The sequence below is a fragment of the Excalfactoria chinensis genome, chromosome 9 (assembly GCF_039878825.1).
Source record: "Excalfactoria chinensis isolate bCotChi1 chromosome 9, bCotChi1.hap2, whole genome shotgun sequence".
In the NCBI taxonomy this organism is placed as follows: Eukaryota; Metazoa; Chordata; class Aves; order Galliformes; family Phasianidae; genus Excalfactoria; species Excalfactoria chinensis.
The window spans coordinates 7,012,813-7,034,294 of NC_092833.1; the positions used below are offsets into that span (position 1 = coordinate 7,012,813).

General features: G+C 41.1%; 1 protein-coding gene across 1 annotated transcript; it reads right to left on the reverse strand.

Annotated features, from left to right (window-relative positions):
- Positions 1–20,376, reverse strand: PCOLCE2 (procollagen C-endopeptidase enhancer 2). Its single transcript, XM_072344519.1, has 9 exons — positions 20,055–20,376; positions 19,318–19,426; positions 12,276–12,531; positions 10,893–11,017; positions 9,646–9,782; positions 5,535–5,689; positions 3,296–3,379; positions 2,042–2,209; positions 1–526 (listed from the first exon to the last, which is right to left on the reverse strand). The coding sequence occupies exons 1-9, from the start codon at positions 20,141–20,143 to the stop codon at positions 390–392; spliced, it is 1,260 nt and encodes a 419-aa protein (XP_072200620.1). The 5' UTR covers positions 20,144–20,376; the 3' UTR covers positions 1–389.
- Between the last annotated feature and the right edge of the window lie 1,106 nt (positions 20,377–21,482).

The following is a 21,482-nucleotide window of genomic DNA, read 5'->3' on the forward strand; positions in this document are numbered from 1 at the left end:
ATGATTTAATCTTAAAATATTTTATTAAGCACAGATAATAATGCAAGAATCTATGTAATAAAACGAGAAAAAAAGCAGTGTTAAAATGAGTTACTATAAATATTGCACTTAAAATTCTTATATTACATATATACTTCATAAAAAATGGACAATTATAAATTAACCAAATTATAAATTTGGTGTGTTTCAAATCAGTTGGCTGTGCTGCAGATCTTTAAGATTTAGGATTTGTAATTGATGCCACTTTGTGTCCGGATTGTGCTTTGGTGGTTGGTATGAAGAAGTGCAGAAAGGGTGAGCATGGTCTTAGTGTTGGTGGTTGTGTTTTCATGACTTAAACTAAGTGAAAATTATTTTCCGAGAGAGATGAGAGAATGCAGATGTAGAGTTTAGTTATAACATGTTTTGTTTTTCAAGGCATTCAGGATCTTTTGGTTCTTAGTCTTAAAACTCATGACAAAACTGTTCGGAAAGATTTTGCCTCTGCCGTCTTCTTCTACCTGGCCCATGATGATGTAATTCAAACCTACAAAAGAGAGCATGATATTACAGAACAGACCTTCAAGACATGGTTGGGTAAGCAGAGTGGTCTGTATTCTGTTGCCGATGTCTTAACTGTGTTTTCCGTCCTACCCAAGGCATACATTTACTTTCTTATCCATCTTGTACTTATGTAATGAACTACAATTACATAAAAAGCAAGTCAGTCCATGCTAAATATACCGCAGATGTTTATTAAATACAGACTGTCAAATGAATCTGAAAAACATTAGAAATGCAGAATGAACACTGGATCAATTAATTATTAACATCTGGAGAAGAATCTGTCTCATTAATTTTTGGATATTATATGCTCAGCTTGTAGGATAATGCTCTTCAGGCTTTTCATTCCCTTTTCCCTTTCCTCAAGGGCATAAATATATTCTAAGAATATAGAGTGGCAGTCAGGTAAGCAAGGTGGGCTCAGTGTCTGATAAGCCCTGGCTTTGAGGCAACCAGATGGATTTGAGTATTTCAGTGGCTTAAAAGAGAGATCTGCAAGGCCTCAGACAAGAAAGAGACATGTTGTAGGGGAGTAATCAGAAATGTAGAAAGTTTAGATATTAAGTAATGGCTATTAAATAATTCAGAGGTAGAGAATATTTAGGTGGAGAAACTGGAGTATGTGGTTTGGAACCAATCTGCCTAATAGGAAACAGTTTGTCCCAGCAAGGATACTCTTCTTTCTCCCAGACAGATGTCTGATTTTTGAAGAACCAAAGGTAAAACCAAAAGTAAGTTTCTGACAGGGATGTTCTCTTTGATTCTGCTCACTTAGAAGTAATGTACTTAAATACCAGCAGCAATGGGGCCTTTTTGGATGCTTATTAAATTACTTTGACTGCCTCTTTCTATGGCTCTATGTTATCCTGTTCTACCTGTTTATTCAGGAAGCAGAGCTGACTACTATTTCACTTTTTGCTTACTTACTTTAATGAGAGAGTCTGTTTCTTAGAATATCATATAAGTAGCCTTTGTTATGTTTAACTGGAAATCTTTGTTCCACTCTATTTAACACTGTTTGATAGCTATAAATACTAGCTGTTTGCAGACATAGAATGGGTAAAGGTATACAGGAGAGAAGCAGCAGCAGTAGTTAAATTTTCATTGGCTGTGTCATACCGCTCTTTCAAGTTTAGCATGATGTTGTTTTTCCACTCTGAATAACTGTGTATGATCCAAAATACATACATGTAAAAATAAAATAGAACTGAGTTTCATCTGAGTGAGTAAAATCAGATTTTACTTTATATCATGAGAGTTTTTAAAACAACTTTTCAAACTCCCGTGATCTAAGTAGGCCTAATACTTTATAAGTAAAATTGAATTATGCAATATAAACCTGTAAGATTTTTTGTCTTTTAAATTGATTCTACATCATACAAGTAGCTGATTATGGAATCAGTTACTGTAATTTTACTGATTTTTGTGGTTGTATTTCAAGCAGCAGTTTTCAAAACCATTCTACAAAAACTCAAAGCAGTTATTTGGCTGTACTTACCTCTTCTGATGAGAGGACACTGCTTACATACTACAATGATCTTAACACTCATGTTCTTTCCCGCTTGTTGTATTGCTAAGTTTCCCTCCTTGTATACATTGATGATTGATATTGTTGCATGCAAGCTTCCAGCACGTGTTATTGTTGAGATTACAGTTCCAGTTATTACTAGGAGAAATGACATTTGATGCATTTAATTATGACAGATGGACCAGAGAAACAAGCATATTTGCTCTTAAAAATGATGGAAACAATACTGGGAAGGTGGGTGTCATCAATCATTTGGCAAAAGGTGAGAATGAAAGTGATTTATTACCCCAGTGCCAAGGGAAAAAAAACAAGTTTTGTATAGTGGCAGTGACTGTCCGCCACAACAGCTCAGGTGTGGTCAGTGAGATTTTTCTTCCTGCTTGTTCTGACATCGGGCCAGCCTGTACTGGGTGTGCATTAAACAAGGCTGGTTGTCAGAGTGGTGAGGAGGTCGTGCTGCAGTGATTCTGTTCTGCTTCAGGGTACAGTCACAGTTCTGAATGGATTTTCATGCAAAATGATACAAAGCTGTCCCTGCTTTCCTGAAACAGTAGACTCCATCCAATCTCATGGGTTTAGTTATAAGATTACACAGAATTAGATTATTTTTATTTTAAGTTGTGATAGGAATAAGTTTTTCCATCAAAGATGGTATGAGGTAATAACGGTTATAAGGGATTAAAGAAGTTCCTGGTATTACTTTGGGAAATGCCTCTGACACATAAGAAATTGTAAGTGACAATGCCATCCAAATATAAAGAAGGCTGCTTGCTGTACTGGTGATTTGTGCATGAGGATGGAAAGCAGTGCTTTTAAGTTTCCACACTTTCTGAAGTCTATTAAATATTTTGGAAGTCTGTAGACTGAATTGTGAAATAGCCAGCAGGTCTGGCATAAAATGTCTGTTCACTGACTGCAGACAGATGAGATGGCAATACAGAAATTGAATCAGTATTTCCTATTGGAGGCTGAGCTATATTTAGTGACATGCTTTTTAGATTGAGCAAATACACTTGTTTCAGTCGTACACACAGTGCCTCTTCTGGAGTATCTCCAGTTTTTTGAGTGATGGACATACTAATGTCAGATACACGTGTAAGAGGATGTAAAAACATCACCAGTATATTAAGGATCATTCATAGCTACACATGTTAAAAATCCCAGCATGTAAACATAATTTCCAAGTGACGATTAATTAAAAAGAAACAAACTTTGCTTTCTTACCGAAGTTGCTTGAACAATAATTGCTTTCCAGAGTCCCGCTCCTCTTACACTTTTGCTGGCACAGGGCAACTGTAGGTTTTGAAACTTTGAAGAACAAAGAAGAAATTAAAGGATGTTTTAAAACAAATGCTAGTATCATGCTTATAAACATATACACAGTAACTAGATCTGATAATGCAAGGGATGAATATCACAGTAATGATGCATGTTCCCTTTTTCTGCCATCACCTCCGGTCTTCTTTCCAAGTGTTTCAGCTGCATTTGTGTATTAATGGCATTGCACAGTGCGACTTTTTACAGAACATTCACATTTGATTGTAGTGTGACCTTAAATGTGGAAGTTTTTAGAGTTGCTGCCTATTGCACTAGAGCCACAGTAGTACGTTTAAAGTCTTCTTATATTACGGTAATGCTTACTTCAGAGAGAGCACGTGGACTTGCATCTGAAATTACTGTACTGTGATGAAAGAGAGCAGAGTTCAAATTCCTATCTTTTTCTCTAAATGTTTTGCATTGCTTCATGACATGTAGTACTGTATAATTTTGACAGATGGCATTTTGAAACAAAATATAATGTGTGAAGAATTTAATATGAAAGGCAACAGCTGCTTCACACTGAACATTTCTTTTCTGAAGCTGATTGCTTTGTTTAAAGACAAGTAAATACACTCCCCCTTTCCTTTCCTGTCTCCCATTGGAGTGGATATTAACAGTCTCTGCATTTTATTCAGATTATTCAAATTATTGGGAGGTTTGAGATGAGAGATGGAGAGATTAAAAACTACAGTAAGCCCAGATAACCTATATAAATACATTTATTTAAAAACAAAAAAGCCCTAAAATAGGTGTGAAGAATATCTTTGCCTTTTTTCTTTAGAAGGAAGTATTTCGCCCAAGTCTTACTCAGCCTATTCTTTCTGAAAAAGAGCTTCTGGCCAACTTTCCAACCAGTTATTATTTATGTTTCTACTTCTCTTCTAGTGGTACAAACTGGTTCAAAAATAAGATTTCTAAAATTCAAATGAACGACACTGAAATTTTGCCTTCAGTGCAGGTTCATGATGGTTAGATCTTCATATTTGCTATTTTGCTTTTTGAATCTCAAGTTTAATCCTGGAACCATATTTAGTGATGTGGGATTTTTGTTGTTGCTTTTGTCTTGTTTCATCTTGATGGGATCTTCATTTGGTATTCAATAGGGCTCTTTAGAAAGGCTGCAGCATGAGACAGGTAACAGCCCGGATTATCTGAGACCAAGTGTTGGAAATAACAACTCTAAGAAGTGCTTTATAATGAAAAAGAACTGAATTATTTATTATCCAACTATCAGTTCCATCAGAATGATTTACAATTCACTATGATTTCATTTTTACAATGCTTACTCTCATCTATTTCAAATATATTTCAGTATTTAAGCACTACCGCTTCTTTGTTTTCTTTTGGAAAGCTATTGCTGTCTTGACTTCTGATGTGTTTTAAGTACAAATTAGGTTGAGATGCAGAACATCATAAATAATTCGGTTTTGTGCTATAACCGTATCTTAAACCTCTCATTCTGGTTATGGAAACTGCAAGACTTTATCCCTTCAGAACCTCGGTAATGAGGTAGTTTTGTCAAGGCCTTCAGAGAAATCCTCCTTTCATCTTTTATATGTGCTGTTTCATCTTAAATATAAAAGGAACTTATTTTTAGTCTGACATTGTTATAAATTTCTGCCCCTGAAAATTATTGAATAAATACAATTCTGAGAGAGGGTCATGTTGATAGGGTGTTCAGAAAATGTAAGGAGGGCTCAGATGGCTTAAATAGCAATGTTACTTAATCTTAGTAACTAGATGAAGAGAAATATGGCCAGACTTTTACAAATGAACTTGTCTGTACAAACATTTCTTAAAAATAAAATTATTTATTGGAATAAGTGGACCTTCCTTTAAGGAAAGATTAATATTCTATGGCATTTGATAAAAGGTGTTTGCTCATCAGCTGTCAAAAAGCCGAGACAATAATATTCTCTTATCTGAACTGAGCAATTGTTACAGTGAACTGAAGAGATTTCCTGTTAATAATATGAAATAGATTCTACATGCTCTCTTGAGTATATTATTTTTTTAATTAATTCTCTCAACATTTTAAGCACTAACAAACCACAAAACTGATTTTAATATGCTTCATGTTACATTTTTCTAACCGTCTCTTCCTGGAATAAATTACTTTTATAATCAAAGCCAGAAAACTTACTTGATGTAGCAGGAACTGTTGTGGTAGTAGGTGGAACTGTAGTTGTGGGTAACTTTTTTGGTCTAAATTTATAATGGCCAATAAAACCATCAGCTGTTATACTTAAATCAGATAAAAACTGAATGAACAGCTCATTTTTCTCAGAAAGAATAGGCCTGGAATAGAAAAACAAAATAATTTTTATTAGTTTAAATGTCAAAGCCAAAAAAGCATTAGTAGCATTCTTTTCACAGAAAACAGATTGTGTTTCGTTTTTATTATTGACATAAATGCAGTATCTGCCCCCAGACTACTAATGAAGTACGTGTTCCTTTTGCTAGCATGCCCAACACTGATGCTGTGACTGTGAAACTCATTCTGTTGAATCATGAGAACCTCTGATTCCTAAGGGTTATGTCAGTAAAAATATCTTTAAATTCTTCAATGTGTGACTTCATTGCAGACTTCACTTCTGTGGAATTTCATTCCATGCGGCTAGGTTAATACAGGGAGAAAATATGTTAAAGGAATCCTCAGTAGGTAGCAGAGTTGAGTAAATCTTTTTGTGTTTCGGTTTGTTTTTGTTTAATGGAAAGTATATTACATATTTTGAAGGCCTGACAGAAATGAATTTGATGTGGGACTCTGAAATTCTTCAGTAAAACCACTAAAAATATTTTGGGTTGCTACTTCTGTGTGGCTGTATGTTGCCAGCAATTGGATTTTTATTAGTGAGGCCTTACAGAGCTAGTGATGTTATTTTGTTAGGATTTGAAATGTCATAAACAAGTGCTTGTCAGCACGTTAGTTTTTAGTTCATAAACCGTAGTATGCCCTGTGATGCTGACTGCCTCTGGATATAGACTTTATTGAAGGCATCTGCTAGAGAAAATTGTATGGCATGCAACTCTAGCAGAGGAGCACATCACTCATTCGTTTAAGCATTCCACAGGCCTTGTCTCAATATTGATTAATATCTATTAACACCAATTTTTTCAAGCAAGGCCACATTTTGTTTGGAAAGAAGAAGAAAAATGAATATAGAGGCAGATGGAACTTGAGAGAAGAAAGCAGAAAATGGCTGTAAGATCTATTTTCACTGAAATGACTGTCTTGCTTCTTTCCAGAATTTATGACAGTGTTCATGAGCTTCGGACAGAAGTTCTTCAAAACTTTTCATAACACTTTGCAGCACCTTATACCTGGAAAAACTTGTCATCAACTCTTTATCCTTTTCCTTTTCAGCAGGTATTACATTAGTCTGCTTGCTAGGGGTTGAATCTGACACAAAAGTGCGTAATTGTCTGAAATTCCATAGATTAACATTTGCTGTGGTAAATGCACAGACTGTAATTTTCTTACCACATCATTGATAAAGGCTTTGGAATTGGTAGGGTGCTTACCAGCTGTAGGAAAGCTTAGTTCTGCTTGCTGAATACTAAAAACAAAAACTGAAAAATTTGACCTGTATACTTCAAGTGTCTTTTTATCTCAGGTGCTGCTTTTGTTGCTGTTTGTTTGGTTTTTAGCAATTATTTCTCCTAAAAAAAATGCTACTATGTGTACTATTCATTTATATTTCATACTAATTGTAATTGGGAATCAGATAGGTGGTTACACTGTATGCTTGCTGGTCTACAGTTGGATCTGAGTTCATCTCTTTAACCATCAAATGAGTTCAAGGTATGCACTTTATCCATACTTAAGTATGTTACAGAATGCCATGTTACGTTATTTGTAACTGTTCATTAATGAGTTTCAATCTGTATAATTGCTGTGATAGATAAGCATCTAATACTCTTTATAGAAGGCTTCCTTCATTGTTCAGTTTACACACTACGGTTTGCTTTTCCTTTGCTACAGGGTTTTGGTCCATAGTGTTCTTCTGGTAAGCAATGGTGAGTGGAAAACCCCCAGGAGACACACTTCCTTCTTCTCACTGAATACATAAGTTGTCTATATATTACTCTGCAAGTAAAAGTGACCGTGTTCAGGCTCTGTACTGGATCAAGTTAGTAAGCAGTGCTGTCCTAAAATTGGCTGTCAGTACACTTCTAACATTCTGCAACAGGAAATCTCATCTCTGAGCTACGTGGCCTGGGTCTGAGCCCAGACTTCTGCCCTTATTTGCCTGTTGCACAAAGTCCATACTAAAATGTCTACATTTTGAAGCCCACTAGAACTTTGGCAGACCAGTGTACAGCTTTGACCTGCTGTGGGGTTAGATGCTGAGCCACAGCTGAGAGGTGGTTTAGGAAGCTACTTCTGGCCACCTCTCAGGGATTAACTGGCACTTCTTTCTTTTGCACTGCCTTGTCAGCCAAGATCAGATCTTGATGGTTCAAAATGTACTTGTGCAGCTGGCCTAGGTCTTAGCTGGAAAGAAGCAACTACATTCCAAGACCAGAGGCCACCAGCTTCATTTTTAAGGGGTGTTGTTCACTGCTGCCTTCTTAGAATCAAGGGAAGGATAAGATCTTGCGGAATTCAGTTCTTACCTGAGTTAGAATGTCTGCAATGTCACAAACCCGTGTACAGTGAACTAGACTCTGTGCTCTTGCCTTGTGGACTCTTTAATACTAACTGCCTTACACAGTCTCCCTCCATTTCACAGCTTTTCTGTTGGAGCCAATATAGAAAGACAGTTCTACTTCTGCTAGTGAAGTCCTTCCTCCAAACAAGGAAGCGATTATGTATGTAACTACAGCTAAAATTTAGTCATTTTAATGGCCTGAAGTACCTAGCACCTAAAGGATGTTTTACCAGTAGCACTGTAGTGTCAATATCTTTTCATATTTCAGTATTTAACTGAACTACAAGAAGGCTGCACTGAACTTAAGCCTGAAAAGATGCATCTTTTCCAAATGGAAACTTACTAAAGTTTAACACCAAAAGTTTAAGGTAGCTGAAGGAAACTGAAGACTATATTTGAGGTGCAGCCCTACCTACCCTTAATTAAATCCTTACCAAATTTATAATAAATTTGTGTAAGGCTAAGCTTACTCTCTTTATTTCTAGGACTGTCCTGCTATTAGGTAATGATCAAAAATAGCAAGAGAGAGTGAAGCTGCTGCGTGGAGAAGAAAAGTCTGTAAGAGTTCCGCAGAACGTCTGCCTACCCTCTTGTCTCCAGAGGATATACTGTGTAACCTTAGAAAAACATCCAACCAAAACTGCAAAAACCTCACAGTAAATCTCAGCCCAGCACACCATCCCTAGAAAGGATGAGGCATGTGCCTCCTTCCCGTGTACCACAGTTAGCTCCTGGAAATCAAACTAGTTGGCACTTCTGAGACTTAAGTCTGTTCACACGCATACGTTAGTTTTACTAGCTTGTATATCCTCTTCAATCTGTAAAGCTACTCCTTTTTAAAAGGCTTAATGAAAGAGGTATGATGTTAGGAGAAAAAAAAAAAAAAAAGCTAAAAATTACTAGCCTTAAAATTTCACACAAGAAAATTTATACACTTCTTAAATGATTATGATCTGCTGTTGCCAGACCTGTTTATATACTGATAGTGCCTTTGTCTATGTTGGGGGGGGGGCTGTTTCTTGGGGGTATGCAGAGCCAGAGGGGTGATGTTGGGGGTATTTTGGGTGAGATGGCAGTTTGGATGGGTTGGGGATGTTTTTTCTGAGTGTGGCATCAGCAGTTTGGCAACAAAGCTGCTGAAAGCCTGTGGTGGGGTACCCAGTATGTTCACGTGCCATGAAGGGGCACTGCTTGACACAAGTGGAAGAGCTGGTGAGCAGCCATGCAATGAGCTGAAGTGTATGGCAGAGGGTAGAATGAAACAGAGTAAAGAGCCAAGAGCCTAGGGAGGTCAGCTGGATCTTTGCACTTTGGTATCTGTAATCAAAGCACAGTGAAGCTAGCATTCAGCTAGCGTTATTACTGGTATTATATGTACATACAAATACCAATAGCATTAGCGTGGGTATCATTAGAGAGTGGTCTAATGAGGCTTGAGGCTTGACAGAACTTGAATCAGAAACAGGGGTAGCTACAGGCATGTGAGGGAAAAGGAAAAACCTGGGAAGAGGAAAAAAAAACAACCAAGAACCAAGAATAGAACTGTTAGCAAAGTAATATATACTGCTGTGAAGCTCATAATCATAGAAAGTTACTTACGCTGGTGGGCTGTCTCCACAGTACTTCCCAATTCTTTTAGCATCGTTGATTTCCCCACCGTTAAACACTGCAACATAGTCGTATCTGCAGTAGTTGTCTCTCTCCACATCAAACTTCTCAAACTTTAATTCTATTAGCTGCAGGAAAAATGCAAATAATTTAGTAAAGCTTTGATAACCAAAATTTATTAGTGCTTCTTAACGTAAGTGGCCTCTTCAGATGAGCAGCAGATTTATTTTTGCTGTCTGTAATGGTAAATTCCTCAATCCACTTAGTCTGGATTTGATATTTTAATCCATGTAGCTTCTCTCCAGCAGAGAAATAGTTCAAAATATGACCTTAATATTCTATAAAATATTTTGTTCTCAATTTTTATTTGCGGGACGATGGTCATGAATGGTGAGTAAGAGTAGTTCTCTTTACAAAAAGAGGAATATAAAAACCTGGAGATAATTAAGAAAAGTAACGTACCAATGGGCTTAGTGACCAAGATTGCTGACTTTGTGCCAAGTTACAGATTGATCAGCAACAACCAGAAACCATGAAGCTAGAATGTAGATGAGCTCTACAGCATAGGGAACAACAGGTTCTAGCCATGTGTGGCTCAGTGGCAAACAAACCCTTTATCTCTCTGCTCTCAGCTTTATTCAGGCCTTAGCAAAGTGAGAGCTTGCAGCCTGAAGGCATCTGGCTAACTAAGCGCATTTTGAGATGAAGCCTTCAAAATATAAAACAAGACAGAATTAATGAAACATACACCGAAGATCCCCACGTAAGGCTCATCTGAATATGTTCCCTGCGCTGTGAGCAGAATCAAGAACAATTTCTGCTTTCAAAAAGTTGAACCAGCTCTGCCTGATTGCCTCAATAACAAACTGAAGTTGAAAATGCTACAAATAGCATTAGACTTAAGCTGAATGTTCATCACCATCATTATCATGTTTGGTCCTGAGATGATCACTTCCCCTAGCTTATTGTGTACGATATTTTGTTTTGACAAAACCCTCTTTAAAAGATGTTTTCTAAAAGCCTTACCAGTCACAGATGCTCTAGAAGTTGAATACAGGGGAATTTATCAGTGTGCATGAGAGGGCGTTTAGTGCTTCTTGTACAGGTGGGCCTCTGCACTCTGCTCACCTCCCTGCCTTCAAGTTTCATCCAGACAGTACTTTTACTGTGAGTACAGTGTGAGTGGCATGCTATGTGCAGCTGTTGGGGTGGGAGGTGTGGGTAAGGCAGCGCGTTACCTGGTTCTTGGGGGCCACGATGTGCCAGGAGCACGTGACGCCCGCTGGGTAGTCCCGCTCTGGCCAGTTGGGTGTTTGGAAGGAGCCAGAAGGCTTCTCCAGTCGTCCACCACAGTACTGGTCACCTGGAAATACAGCACACCAAGCATGGTATAACATGGGTGACCAGCTGATGGGCTGGCCTTGCTGTGCTGCATGCCAGTACTCAGGTGCTGCTGGGGCCTCAGGGGGCTCTGTGAGGAGAGGCTGGGCTGTGCCATGCTGGGCACTGCTGGCTCCAGTAGCCCCAGTGCCGTACAGCTGGGCCCAGCAACATGCTGGAGACTCCTCAGGGAAAATACCATGAAGAAAAGACATAAAACACCAGAGGCAGAGAAGAGAAAGAAGAGGAAAGGGAGAAGCAGCCCTTTGAAGAGCAGCAGGGTGCTCACAGCACTTGGAGCCATGCCCTGTGGAGCACCCACCACAAGCAGGTGCCTTCTTCTGTGTCTGCTCCTCAGCTCCAAGTCACAGACCTGCACCAGGTATGTAATCCTTATTTATAATAAGATTATCAGTCTTTATAAAAGTGATTCCATCATGTCATGTTTGTTTCTATATTCTGGTTGTGTTTCAAGTGGAGTTGGTTGGCAGGGCAAGAGCACAGTGGCACATTTTAAACCAACACAGAAGTTTACAGCCCCCAGTGTGACGTAGCACAGCACCTCAGCCACTTGAGAGCTCCCTGAGAAAAAACTGCCATCTCCTTTCCTTTGCAGCCACTTGCTTTGTGTATTCGAAGTGAAAGTGACTGTGTTACCCACTTGCTTTCTCCACATCAGTCCCGACTTTAGGGCTGCCTCCTATGCTCTTGTGGAACTGGTTTCCATGAGGAGATCCATGAAGAGGCCTGATCTTGATATCGTTTTCAAATAATCATTAAGTTTCTGTTATTATTTATACCCACTGAATACCAGATTGATTCTCAACTATTGTTTTCTGCTACCTATTTTCTATTATTGTCTATTTTAAGCCTTAGAGCTCATTCATAAGCACTATGCTCAATTCAGACCCTGCTGTAGCATAGCAAGCTAGGATGTTTTCTCCCTTATTTGCAACATTTTTCTGTGCTGAATTTTATCTGCCATTTTACTGTCGAGCTATTACCATATTGCTGCTGGATGCAGCCCTTCTGCAATTCCTAGAGTACAGTCTTTCCTCTTCTCTACCACTTCGATTAACTAGCTGTTATGGGTAGGCAATTGTACTCTGCTGATTGCTAAGTTAATTAATAAATATATTGAACACCTCAATTCATGACACCTCTGACACCGCATCTTAAGCATTAGTGTAGCTATCCATAAAGTTAAATTTGTCTTCAGCTCATACATAACTGTCAATTACCTCTTTCATGTGGTTCTGCTGCAGAAAACTTTGCAATGAATCCACTTCCTGCAGTATTAGCATCTGAAGTCATCTGCACCAACATTTTATTGCTGCTGGATACAAGGGCACCTGGTTTCACTGTACCACAGAACCTTCCGATGCGCTGCCCGTTGGCATGGCCGCTGTAAATATCCACAAAATCATATCTGCACAAATTGTCACTTTCCAGGTCTAAATATCTAAAAGAAAGAACCACCACTTTTCCTTCGGGAACCTGCAGAGACAGAGAGAGGGAGGGAGACAGAGATCTTGAGGTGTGACTGACAGCACATACCTATCTGATCTGTGTGCACGAATACTTTCACGTCCTTCTCCTCTTGCCTATTAAGTTATTTTTGCCAACTATACCCCAAACAATGGATGTTAACATCTTATTAGGTTAACTGTAAAAATAAAACTCTGGCCATCTCAGCTGCTGTTATCTTCCTCCTGAAGAAGATACAGCACCCTCTACCCAGATGCTCACTGCTTATGTGCCGTCACCTCCCAGTTCAACGTGGCGTTTCACTTAGTCCTGCTGGAAGTACATGCTCAGCCAGGCAGCTCCCTGTCACCACGGGAGGTGAGGGGCTGAGGTGAATGGGGGTAGTTTCTCTTAAATATGGAACAAGCAATTTATAATTTTGAGGAAATGAAATGACTGCTCTTACATTGCTGATCTGTCACACAGCTTCATAGGATTTTATTTATTTATTTATTAGCATAACTTACATCTTACAGCTAATGCTGAACAACCCTAATATCAGCTATTGGAGTGGGTTCATTCAGCTTGAAGGCTGCACTTATGTTTGGAAAGCGTGTGTAAAACTATGACAAGTTCCAAAGATCCATTAGTGGGTGTCCTCAAAAGGTTTTCTGAAGCATCTGAGAAAACATAAGACAGGGTACATCTCATATGTCTGTATCTGTGGGCATTGTGAAGGAGGGAAGAGTGCTGACAGAGGTGTAAATTAAGAGAGGGTAGTAGCTTTCAAGGAGGAGAACATTCCCTAGGACAGAGTAGCAAGTTTTTCAGATTATAAGCAGCACTTTGAGTAGTGCAAACTATTCTAACAAGCACTCGGTACTACTTAACAGGACAAACAGTATTCTAGAGCATTGAGGGACCTCAGATAGGCAGAATGTGATTATTTTGCACAATTCATAGTCCATTAGAGTGGTTACCAATTAAAATAATTGCAGCTGTCCTGTTTTTGTGAGATACTGCTATTTTCTGCTTTAAATACAAAGCACACGATATATCTGCAGTAACTCCATATGTACGCCGCTCCATTTGAGAGCTTGTGAATTTTTTCCTTCTTTAGCAGTGGCTTGTTTTAAAACACCAGTTTGAGATAAACTGGACCTAAACTGTTTCTATATGAAATTGTCAAACAATCTTTGAATTCTCTGAGTCTCAGTTGTTAAAAATGCTTTGTCAGATGGAAGACGATAGATGGAAACGAGTTCTTAGCCCACAGAAGGGACAAATAAAAGCAGCAGTAACCAGATGTAATGAAAAAAAAGAAGTGCTGCTTATATGTTAAGGTTACTTATTTCTGTAGCTACTTTCATGTCCAGTGCCAGTACTGATCCTGCAGGGCAGACGTTGCACAAGCTGATCACATCTGCCCAGGGCACATGCTGGCTGACCAGCCCTGCTGCATTCACGTTGTTGCATAGAATATACTGTCAGAATACGTTCCTTTAATCCTTGTTCAAAGTTCTCTCCAAAAATGCATTCAGCTCTCCTCTGCTGACGCATGTTATTACTACTACTAGTACTACATCAAAACCACAGAGCTCATCTAATCTTACCCAGAAATTCCACAGCACAATGACTATGTTTTAGAAAACCTTAAGGTCAGATGTTAGGTTTAGCTCTCATGCTACTGAAATGAGCAAGCCCTGTACAGGAAAATAACCCACATGTGTATTTATTCAGCATGAGGCCAATGCAGACATGGGGACATTTTGTAAGAACTTCTGTGAAAGCAATATGACTCCTTGAATCGCTGATCTCATAACTAAACCTCTCGTTATTGCTTTCACTTGTCTCCTGGTCTGGATCACTGGGAGGTATTAAGGCATGTATCATTTTAACAGAGAAAACTCTAAGAGGAATGTGGGATTCATGTCAGAAGAACGGAAGTTATTTACAGTCATCCTACAGACTCTCTTTGTGACTAAAGAAAAATGCTGTCTGTAAACTTAGTCAGATCGATTCAGATTTAGGCAGTTCAATAAAAGCATCCTCTTTTTCAGAAGCTGTAGACAGCTGTGTAAAATAATGTGTGATCATTTGGAGTTGGAATGCTTGTTGTTTTTAATTTTATCCTGGTACAGCAGGAACCAGGTGACCTTTCAACGTCACCGTGTTTTAATTTAACACAGGCTAGGCTCTTTGTCCAGCATTTCCCACTTTCAGTGTCTTGCAGTTTTGCTACAACTTAATCATCTTTAATGAGTTTCCCCTTTTCCTTTCACTGTTTCTGAAAGGTACTACTTTCTGTCATTGTGCTATATACTAATGTCATTACTTTATATATTACTGTCATTACTTATTAAAATAATGTTGGTCATTATTCACAAAAATAGCAAATGTGTTCTACCCTGCTAAAGGAGTTACAAGTTTCTGGGCTGACCAGATGACACACACGAGTGTAGATGATGGCAGATCCACATTCTGGCAACAGCCACACCAGTTTGCAGCTACTCCCAAGGAATCCCACCCTGAATACATGCATTTCTGGAAAACAATACTTTTCTTTAATTTCTACCATTTCCTTTTTAAAATGTTGAAAGCCAACATGTTAAAACCTGCCAATGTTTATCCTAGGACACTTGAAATATTGCTCCATGAAAAACCCAGGGGAGAAAGCAGAGACCAACATGACTCAGTTTTGTTTGAGACACATCCGAGCCTGATGCAGCAAGAAGATGGGATACCTCAAGGGAGGAATTGGAAGGGATTGTAGTTCTGCTCACATGAAAGATAAAGGAAGAAAATGATGTGGTGCCTCCCTTGCAGGGTGTGCCTTATTATTCAGTTTTATCCGTCCAAGTAGTATCTTGCAATGGCAGAGCCACAGCTTCTGCCTATCCTTGTCATACTGAGGGTGAGTGACCCTTACCTGCTCTTTGATTCACTTACATGGCTCTCTGAGCTTTTTTAGGATCAGATATAATGGTACTGAACTCTTTTAATGAATTTGCATTATTCCTATTAAAGGCTGAAGGAGAAGAGTGCTCCCCGAACTTCTGGGGAAAGCTGTTCCAGAGCATAGTTTTCATAAATCATCCATGTAGGATGTTTGGAACGCTCTTGGAATGAGCATGATTATTTTATAAATGCAACCTACCACAGAATAAGGTTACTAGATCGTTTTCGGTTATCATTCATTGCAGGTATTTAATGTCATGTTAATTAAAATTCGCTTACATTTAAAACAATGAAACTACTTTTCTGTTGTTGTTCTCACAACAGTTTTTTCATCATTATGCCTCCTTCAGTTTCTGGGGAGGATTCCCAAATCATCTCACTCTTCTAAATCATTTGGTTTAGATTGTTTGCTTTGGAAATAATCATTTGTTGGTGAAAAACCCTGAGATTCTGACTTTCTGAGAAAATATTTGGGCTGGTTTTTAAACCTATGCTGTAAATGTTTAATACCAAAATACTGATTGTATGTTGTGCCATAGCAGTCCCAGGTAGACTTGAAAAACATAGCAGCTATTTTCAAGCCAAACACTATTAGTTGTCTCTACTGAGAGTGAACATGAAAGATACTTGGAATGACATCCCAGGATGAGCCACAGTTTGAGCCCAGTCTCTTGTTCCCTAGCTCCATCCTCTCCAGCCAGAAAGAATGATTGAAGAAATTCATATCAGTTTTCTCTCCCTGGCAAGCCACCAGATTCTGTTAAACTATTTGCAGTCCATGCAACCATGAGGAAAAACCTATTCTCTACAAGAAGTTGCATGTCTATATGGGAAAACTAAGGCTTAAAACGTTGAGAAAATGCTTTAAGTATTTCAGTTCTCCAGGGCAGATTCCCAATCTCCCTGATAAGAAAAATTTTCAGACTGTTTATTGTCAGCAAAACTGCCAGGACAGCTCCTGAACCTATAAAAACATAACCTTACATAACGCTGACAGTCTTCAGTATTGTTTTTGCATGTAAAATTGCAAGACTTTTAAAAGAACTGCAATCTGCCAGAGAAACACATAACAGTGATCCATATTGTTGGACTGTGTGACACATCTATGTGAGGTGATAGCCAAGAAGGATTACAGAGCACTAAAAGTAAACGTATGTGACATATTTTAGATAAAGCTATATACATTTCTATAGGAAAGAAAATAGCTGTACAGATGACTTCTTAGCAAAGCCAACTGAAAGCTGCAGGGTAGTCTGCCAAGGTTGTAATAGGACCACAAGCATGTGCTGAACACTTCTTAGAGCTCTTAGAATAGAGGAGCTGTTTTCTTTAGCCAGCTGAAAAAGTCCCAGTCTCTTGAACTAACAGAACCATAATTGAGTTAGAGAGACTCTTCTAGTTCCAGCAAACCAGTTGGAAGGATTTCAGCTAATACACTGCTATGTTGCTTTATCTGTGTTACCCATACATTTTCCAAACCTGCTTTCTTCTAAAGAATGAATAAGCTGTCATTGCCTCACTGGGGAGTTTTTTTTCTCTAGGTGATGAGATCCTCAGATGGAAAGCAAATCGGTGTCTCTCCCAGCCTTGCAGACTGTCCTGATCCTGCACTAGAAGGTGGGTTTCAGGAAGATGCTCGCTGCCATTGGGTAAAATGGACAGGCAAGAGCTTCACTCACCTTCCAAGATCAGATACTAAATGAGGAAACATAAGTAACTGCAGCATACGTATTTCTTCATGGCAGTGTAACCTTCTTTCTTGTTTGGGTGTTTCTGTAAACTATTTTGAGCCTCAGCATATCTGGTGAAAGGAATTGTTGTTTAAACTCTGGTAAACCAGATCCTTGAGTGTACCACTTTCCTTTAGTTTGGTAAATCACTCTTTTTACAGACTGAGGCTGTGCAGTTTGATAGGCTTTACCTTCCCTAAAACCTCCCTGTGCTTCCAAAAGACAGGGTGTTCTGCACAGTTCTTGGGGAAAATATCTGCTTGGCAGAGTGAATAGTGTCGAATTGGAGATGAATGCTGTAGGGGCACAAGGAAGCCTCAGCTACTGCAGTCATGCAGCCCTTCTCTGACCTTGCGTGAGCTGCAGAGGGCAGGACAACATCAGCCAGAAGAGCAGGGGTAAATGGCAGGACAGCTGCAAAGTAAGGGTGAGGGTGGTGATGAAATGCTAGCAGCTATTGACTTCCCTCTCATGAGCAACAAGGCCTGAGTGCAGACTCAGCTCTGCTATGGTTTTGTGGTAAAGCTGCTCACACCTGCAAGGCTAAGCTGGGTGCTCACATCTTGTTGGCAACAGCAGCATTAAGTCTGTAATGAAAACATGCTGTGAGCTCATTAAATACAGCCAACTATTCTCCTGTTACTTCCAATAGATGCAGAATGGCAGTTCCAGGGGATTCATTGGTAAATGCTTCTTCAGCACTGCTTCCATTTACAGTCTGAAGTTGTAATGGTAACAAAAATGATGCTCTTCTCATCGAGAGGACTATTTTCCTCCAAATTCAGTGCTGAACTTTTGAACATCTAATACCGGTTTAAGTCGGTAAACTAACTTGAATTATTTTTCCTTCTATTTAAGGAATGTGCCAATGACTCCAAACAGAATTGTTGTCTGCTGTTCAGACTGCAAGGTGGGCCATACTGAGTGCTGACATCCCAGCCTCTTCAGGCAGCAGGAAGCAAGTCTACTTGAAAGCATACATCTTACACCGTACTCGTCTGGATAATGCCCTTTACGGATTAAAGGTAACCTTTAACTCGGCCCCAATAATTAGGCAGCATGAAGGCGCAGAAAGCAGCTGTTGCAGCTTCACGGCCGTCCTTCAGACAAAATGTTTAAAATTACATCACTCATTTGGTACAAGAGTTGTTTCAACCAAACACTGTAAACAGATCAATGCCTCCAGCCTTGCCTCAGCATCTCTATAGTAGCAGGAGACAGTTACCCTGTAACATCCTGTTCGGCTGCCATCACCAGCCCGGTGTGCAGGCTTTGAACTGAGGCCGTCTTTAGTGCTCCCTTCAACACAAAGACTACTTTGTTAAATACTATTTTTTCTTCTGCAAAGTCCATACTCTAGGGCTGAATGTCACAGGAGCTGTTAGCGAGAATAAAAAGACAGAAGGGGAATTTGGTGAGCAAATGTGGAAGGCTCCATTTGTACTGGTGCGAGAAAAAGTGAAGTTGTTTGTTCAGATCTCTTCTTCCAAGTCTATGTATTAGGACACAGCCAGCACTGAACCGTTCAGGCCTCGTTGCCTAATAGTGTCTGTGAGTGCAGTGCCTCTGCCCTACAGCCTCATCTCAGCATCCAAATATCAGTCATACACTATGCTTTTCCATGGCCATTGGTAAATGTAACAACACCTCCTTTTTGCTTTGCTGTGCTACATACTCCAGTTGTCCTTCCTGGCAGAACAGTGTTACTACAAGAAAACCTATTCATGGTATTTTCATTTTGGCTTGAAACTTCTGCATCTTCTTGCCAATGAGTTTTGCTTTTCATGATACTTTATGTTGCTTGCACCTCAAAGCTTTGCTTTTACTTTTCTGACCTAACTGCTGATTTCTTTGCTAATGAGACCTGCAGAGCTCTCAAGGGAGTTGATTTTAAAAGTTAAGACATATCTATGGAAACCAGTGAAATTTTGATCTGACCATACACAAGGTCTGTTCTTTACTGTGCTCTTCAGCCACTCTTGTCATATATATATCAGAGCCATCCTAAAGAGCTCTGGATAGTTGAGCTGTGCTGAGTTCCTGAGCTCATTACTGCACTCCTATGAAGCACTGGCATTAACAGCAATTCATTCTTCAGCACTGACTTTGTGAGATTGAAAGTTCTTACCGTGATCTTCCAGGTACATTTGCTGTTAGGAGGGTACACGCCTGGAAATCCTTCACTTCCGATGAACCCAGACTCTCCCGATACAACTCCTCCACACGTAAAGGTAGGCCTGTGGATAACAGGAAAAACAGCATTTCATTTGTAACTGCTCTTCATTAATTGTTTGTATCATAAGAAAGGGGGGCTGACAGGCTGAAAACTTTAAACTGGAATATTTATCATTTGCAGTGGCTTCAGACAAACTTTTCATTGCCTGTCTGATACCAGCAGGGACACTGCATGCAGCTCAACAGCCTTGACTGGTACCTTTCCTCATGCTCTAGAATGCAAGATGGTGGTGGTGATACACTGTAGAAAACTGCTATTCTGATTATCATAATTATTAACAAGTCTTTAGATAATAAGATCAAGTAGTAAATCTCATCTTTTCCACCCCGCGATGCTCTGAACTCAGCCGTGTAACAAAGCAGCTCTCTCTGGCAGTTCCCTGCAGCTCGAGGCCACCAACCAGCCGCGCGCAGCTCCTGCGGCTCAGTCCGGGCCGGCCGTCCCGGCGCTGCAGGCGGCACCGCGCGCCGCTGCCGCCGCGGTCACGGCTGAGCCGCGCACGTGGGGACGGACGGAGCTGCGCCGCGCGGATGGCGCCGCTCTCGCACGAGGCCGTTCCGCGCAGGAGCCCGGCGCTCCCGGGGCCGAGCGGGGCGAGGCGGGACGGGATGGGTCGGGCCGGCCGGTACCTGGACGGCGGGGCGACGGGGCGCGCCCCCGGCAGCAGCAGCAACAGCGGCAGCAGCAACGGCAGCGGCCGCGGGGCGGCGGGCGGCATCCTCGGGCGGCGGCGGCGGCTGGGGCCGGGCTGGGGTAGGGCTCCTCCGGCTGCCGCCTGTTCTTCCCGTGCGCCGCGACCGGGGAGGAGGCAAAGGCGTCCGCGGCCCTCCGCCCCTGGGGCAGGGCAGGGCAGGGCAGGGGCCGTGCCGGGCAGGACCGCGCGCCCGCCCTCCTTCCGCGGGGCGCGGCCCCTGCCGGCCCTGCTCTCCCCCGGGGCCGCTTCCCGGAGCGACCCACGGTGCCCAGGGGCTGCGGCCCCGGCCCGGGCCCCCCCGGCTCCGCCCGCTCCGCCCGCACTGCCCTCAGGTGGCGTGGCGCTGCTCCCCCCGAGCGGCAGCGAGCGCGGTGTCAGCGCGAGTGCGGGAGTCGCTTCGTCCGGAGCTCCGACAGCCGTGCTGTAAAACGCTGCTTTATTCAAATTTTAAAGCAAACTTTAAATGGTGGTTCTTGTTCACCGGTTGCTGATCCTGACCCGTTTCAGCAGCGTTTTCATCCTGGTTGTGAAAGATGCTCTTTAAAGGGCTGCGGCAGAGCTCACAGCGATGAGCTCAGTGGTTGTGTGTTTGTGGGATTCGGGACCAGGATGTTTGGGAACGAAATGGGATACCAGCTCAGGAGTCTCGCTGAACACCAGAAAATTTGACATTAAAAAAACAGCCTCTGAAAGCTGTGTTAATGCAGATGGATTGTGATAGGTTGTCAAGCCGTTAAGTGATAATTTACCTTTAAAGATGGTGTGAAGAGAAGCCTGCACATCCTTATGCTTTAAGGTCTTCTTCCCATAGAAAAGGTACATAAGGTTGCACGAAGCAAAGAACTGAGCAGTGGGAGGCTCTGCAGTTGTCATGAGGCAATGCAGAACCTGTTCTCTCATTTCTGCACTGTTTGTTAAGCGCTCACTGTTCATATTCCTGCAAAACACAAAAGGCTGCTCCTACGAGCCGCGGCTTTGAAGCAGTGCTGTGTTTTACATGAAATATGCTGAGAAACAAACAAAAAAGGATGCTGCAAGGTGGTGGGTGGCTCTTGTTTCTGTAGAGCTGGATGAAGAAAGCAGTAGGATAGCATGGATGTGTGTGTGCTGAGTTTCCAAGATCTGTGTAGCAGAAGTGCAGCTTCTACTGGGGTATCCAGTGCCAGTGGTTGCTAAGAGGAACCAACAGCACTCCTGTATTCAGGGAGGCAATGGAAAATGGCAAGGAGCAGGGGCTGAGGTGTGTGAGGGTTTTGCAGAGGCTCGGGTTTGTTACAGGCACGCTTGTCTCTGTAGCAGCATGGGAGTACCTGGCCTGCAGCCCTGGGGAGGGACAGCCCCACATGTCCCTGTGGCACTGGAA

What these genes read in the sequence shown, in the direction of transcription:
- PCOLCE2 (XM_072344519.1), bottom strand. Translation starts at nt 20,143, where the DNA reads ATGCCGCCCGCCGCCCCGCGGCCGCTGCCGTTGCTGCTGCCGCTGTTG. An exon ending in AACAGTTCCTGCTACATCAA is followed by an intron (nt 3,380 to 5,534) that starts GTAAGTTTTCTG and finishes TGTTCTTCAAAG; the next exon opens with TTTCAAAACCTACAGTTGCC. An exon ending in TTATTGTTCAAGCAACTTCG is followed by an intron (nt 2,210 to 3,295) that starts GTAAGAAAGCAA and finishes CATTTCTCCTAG; the next exon opens with TAATAACTGGAACTGTAATC.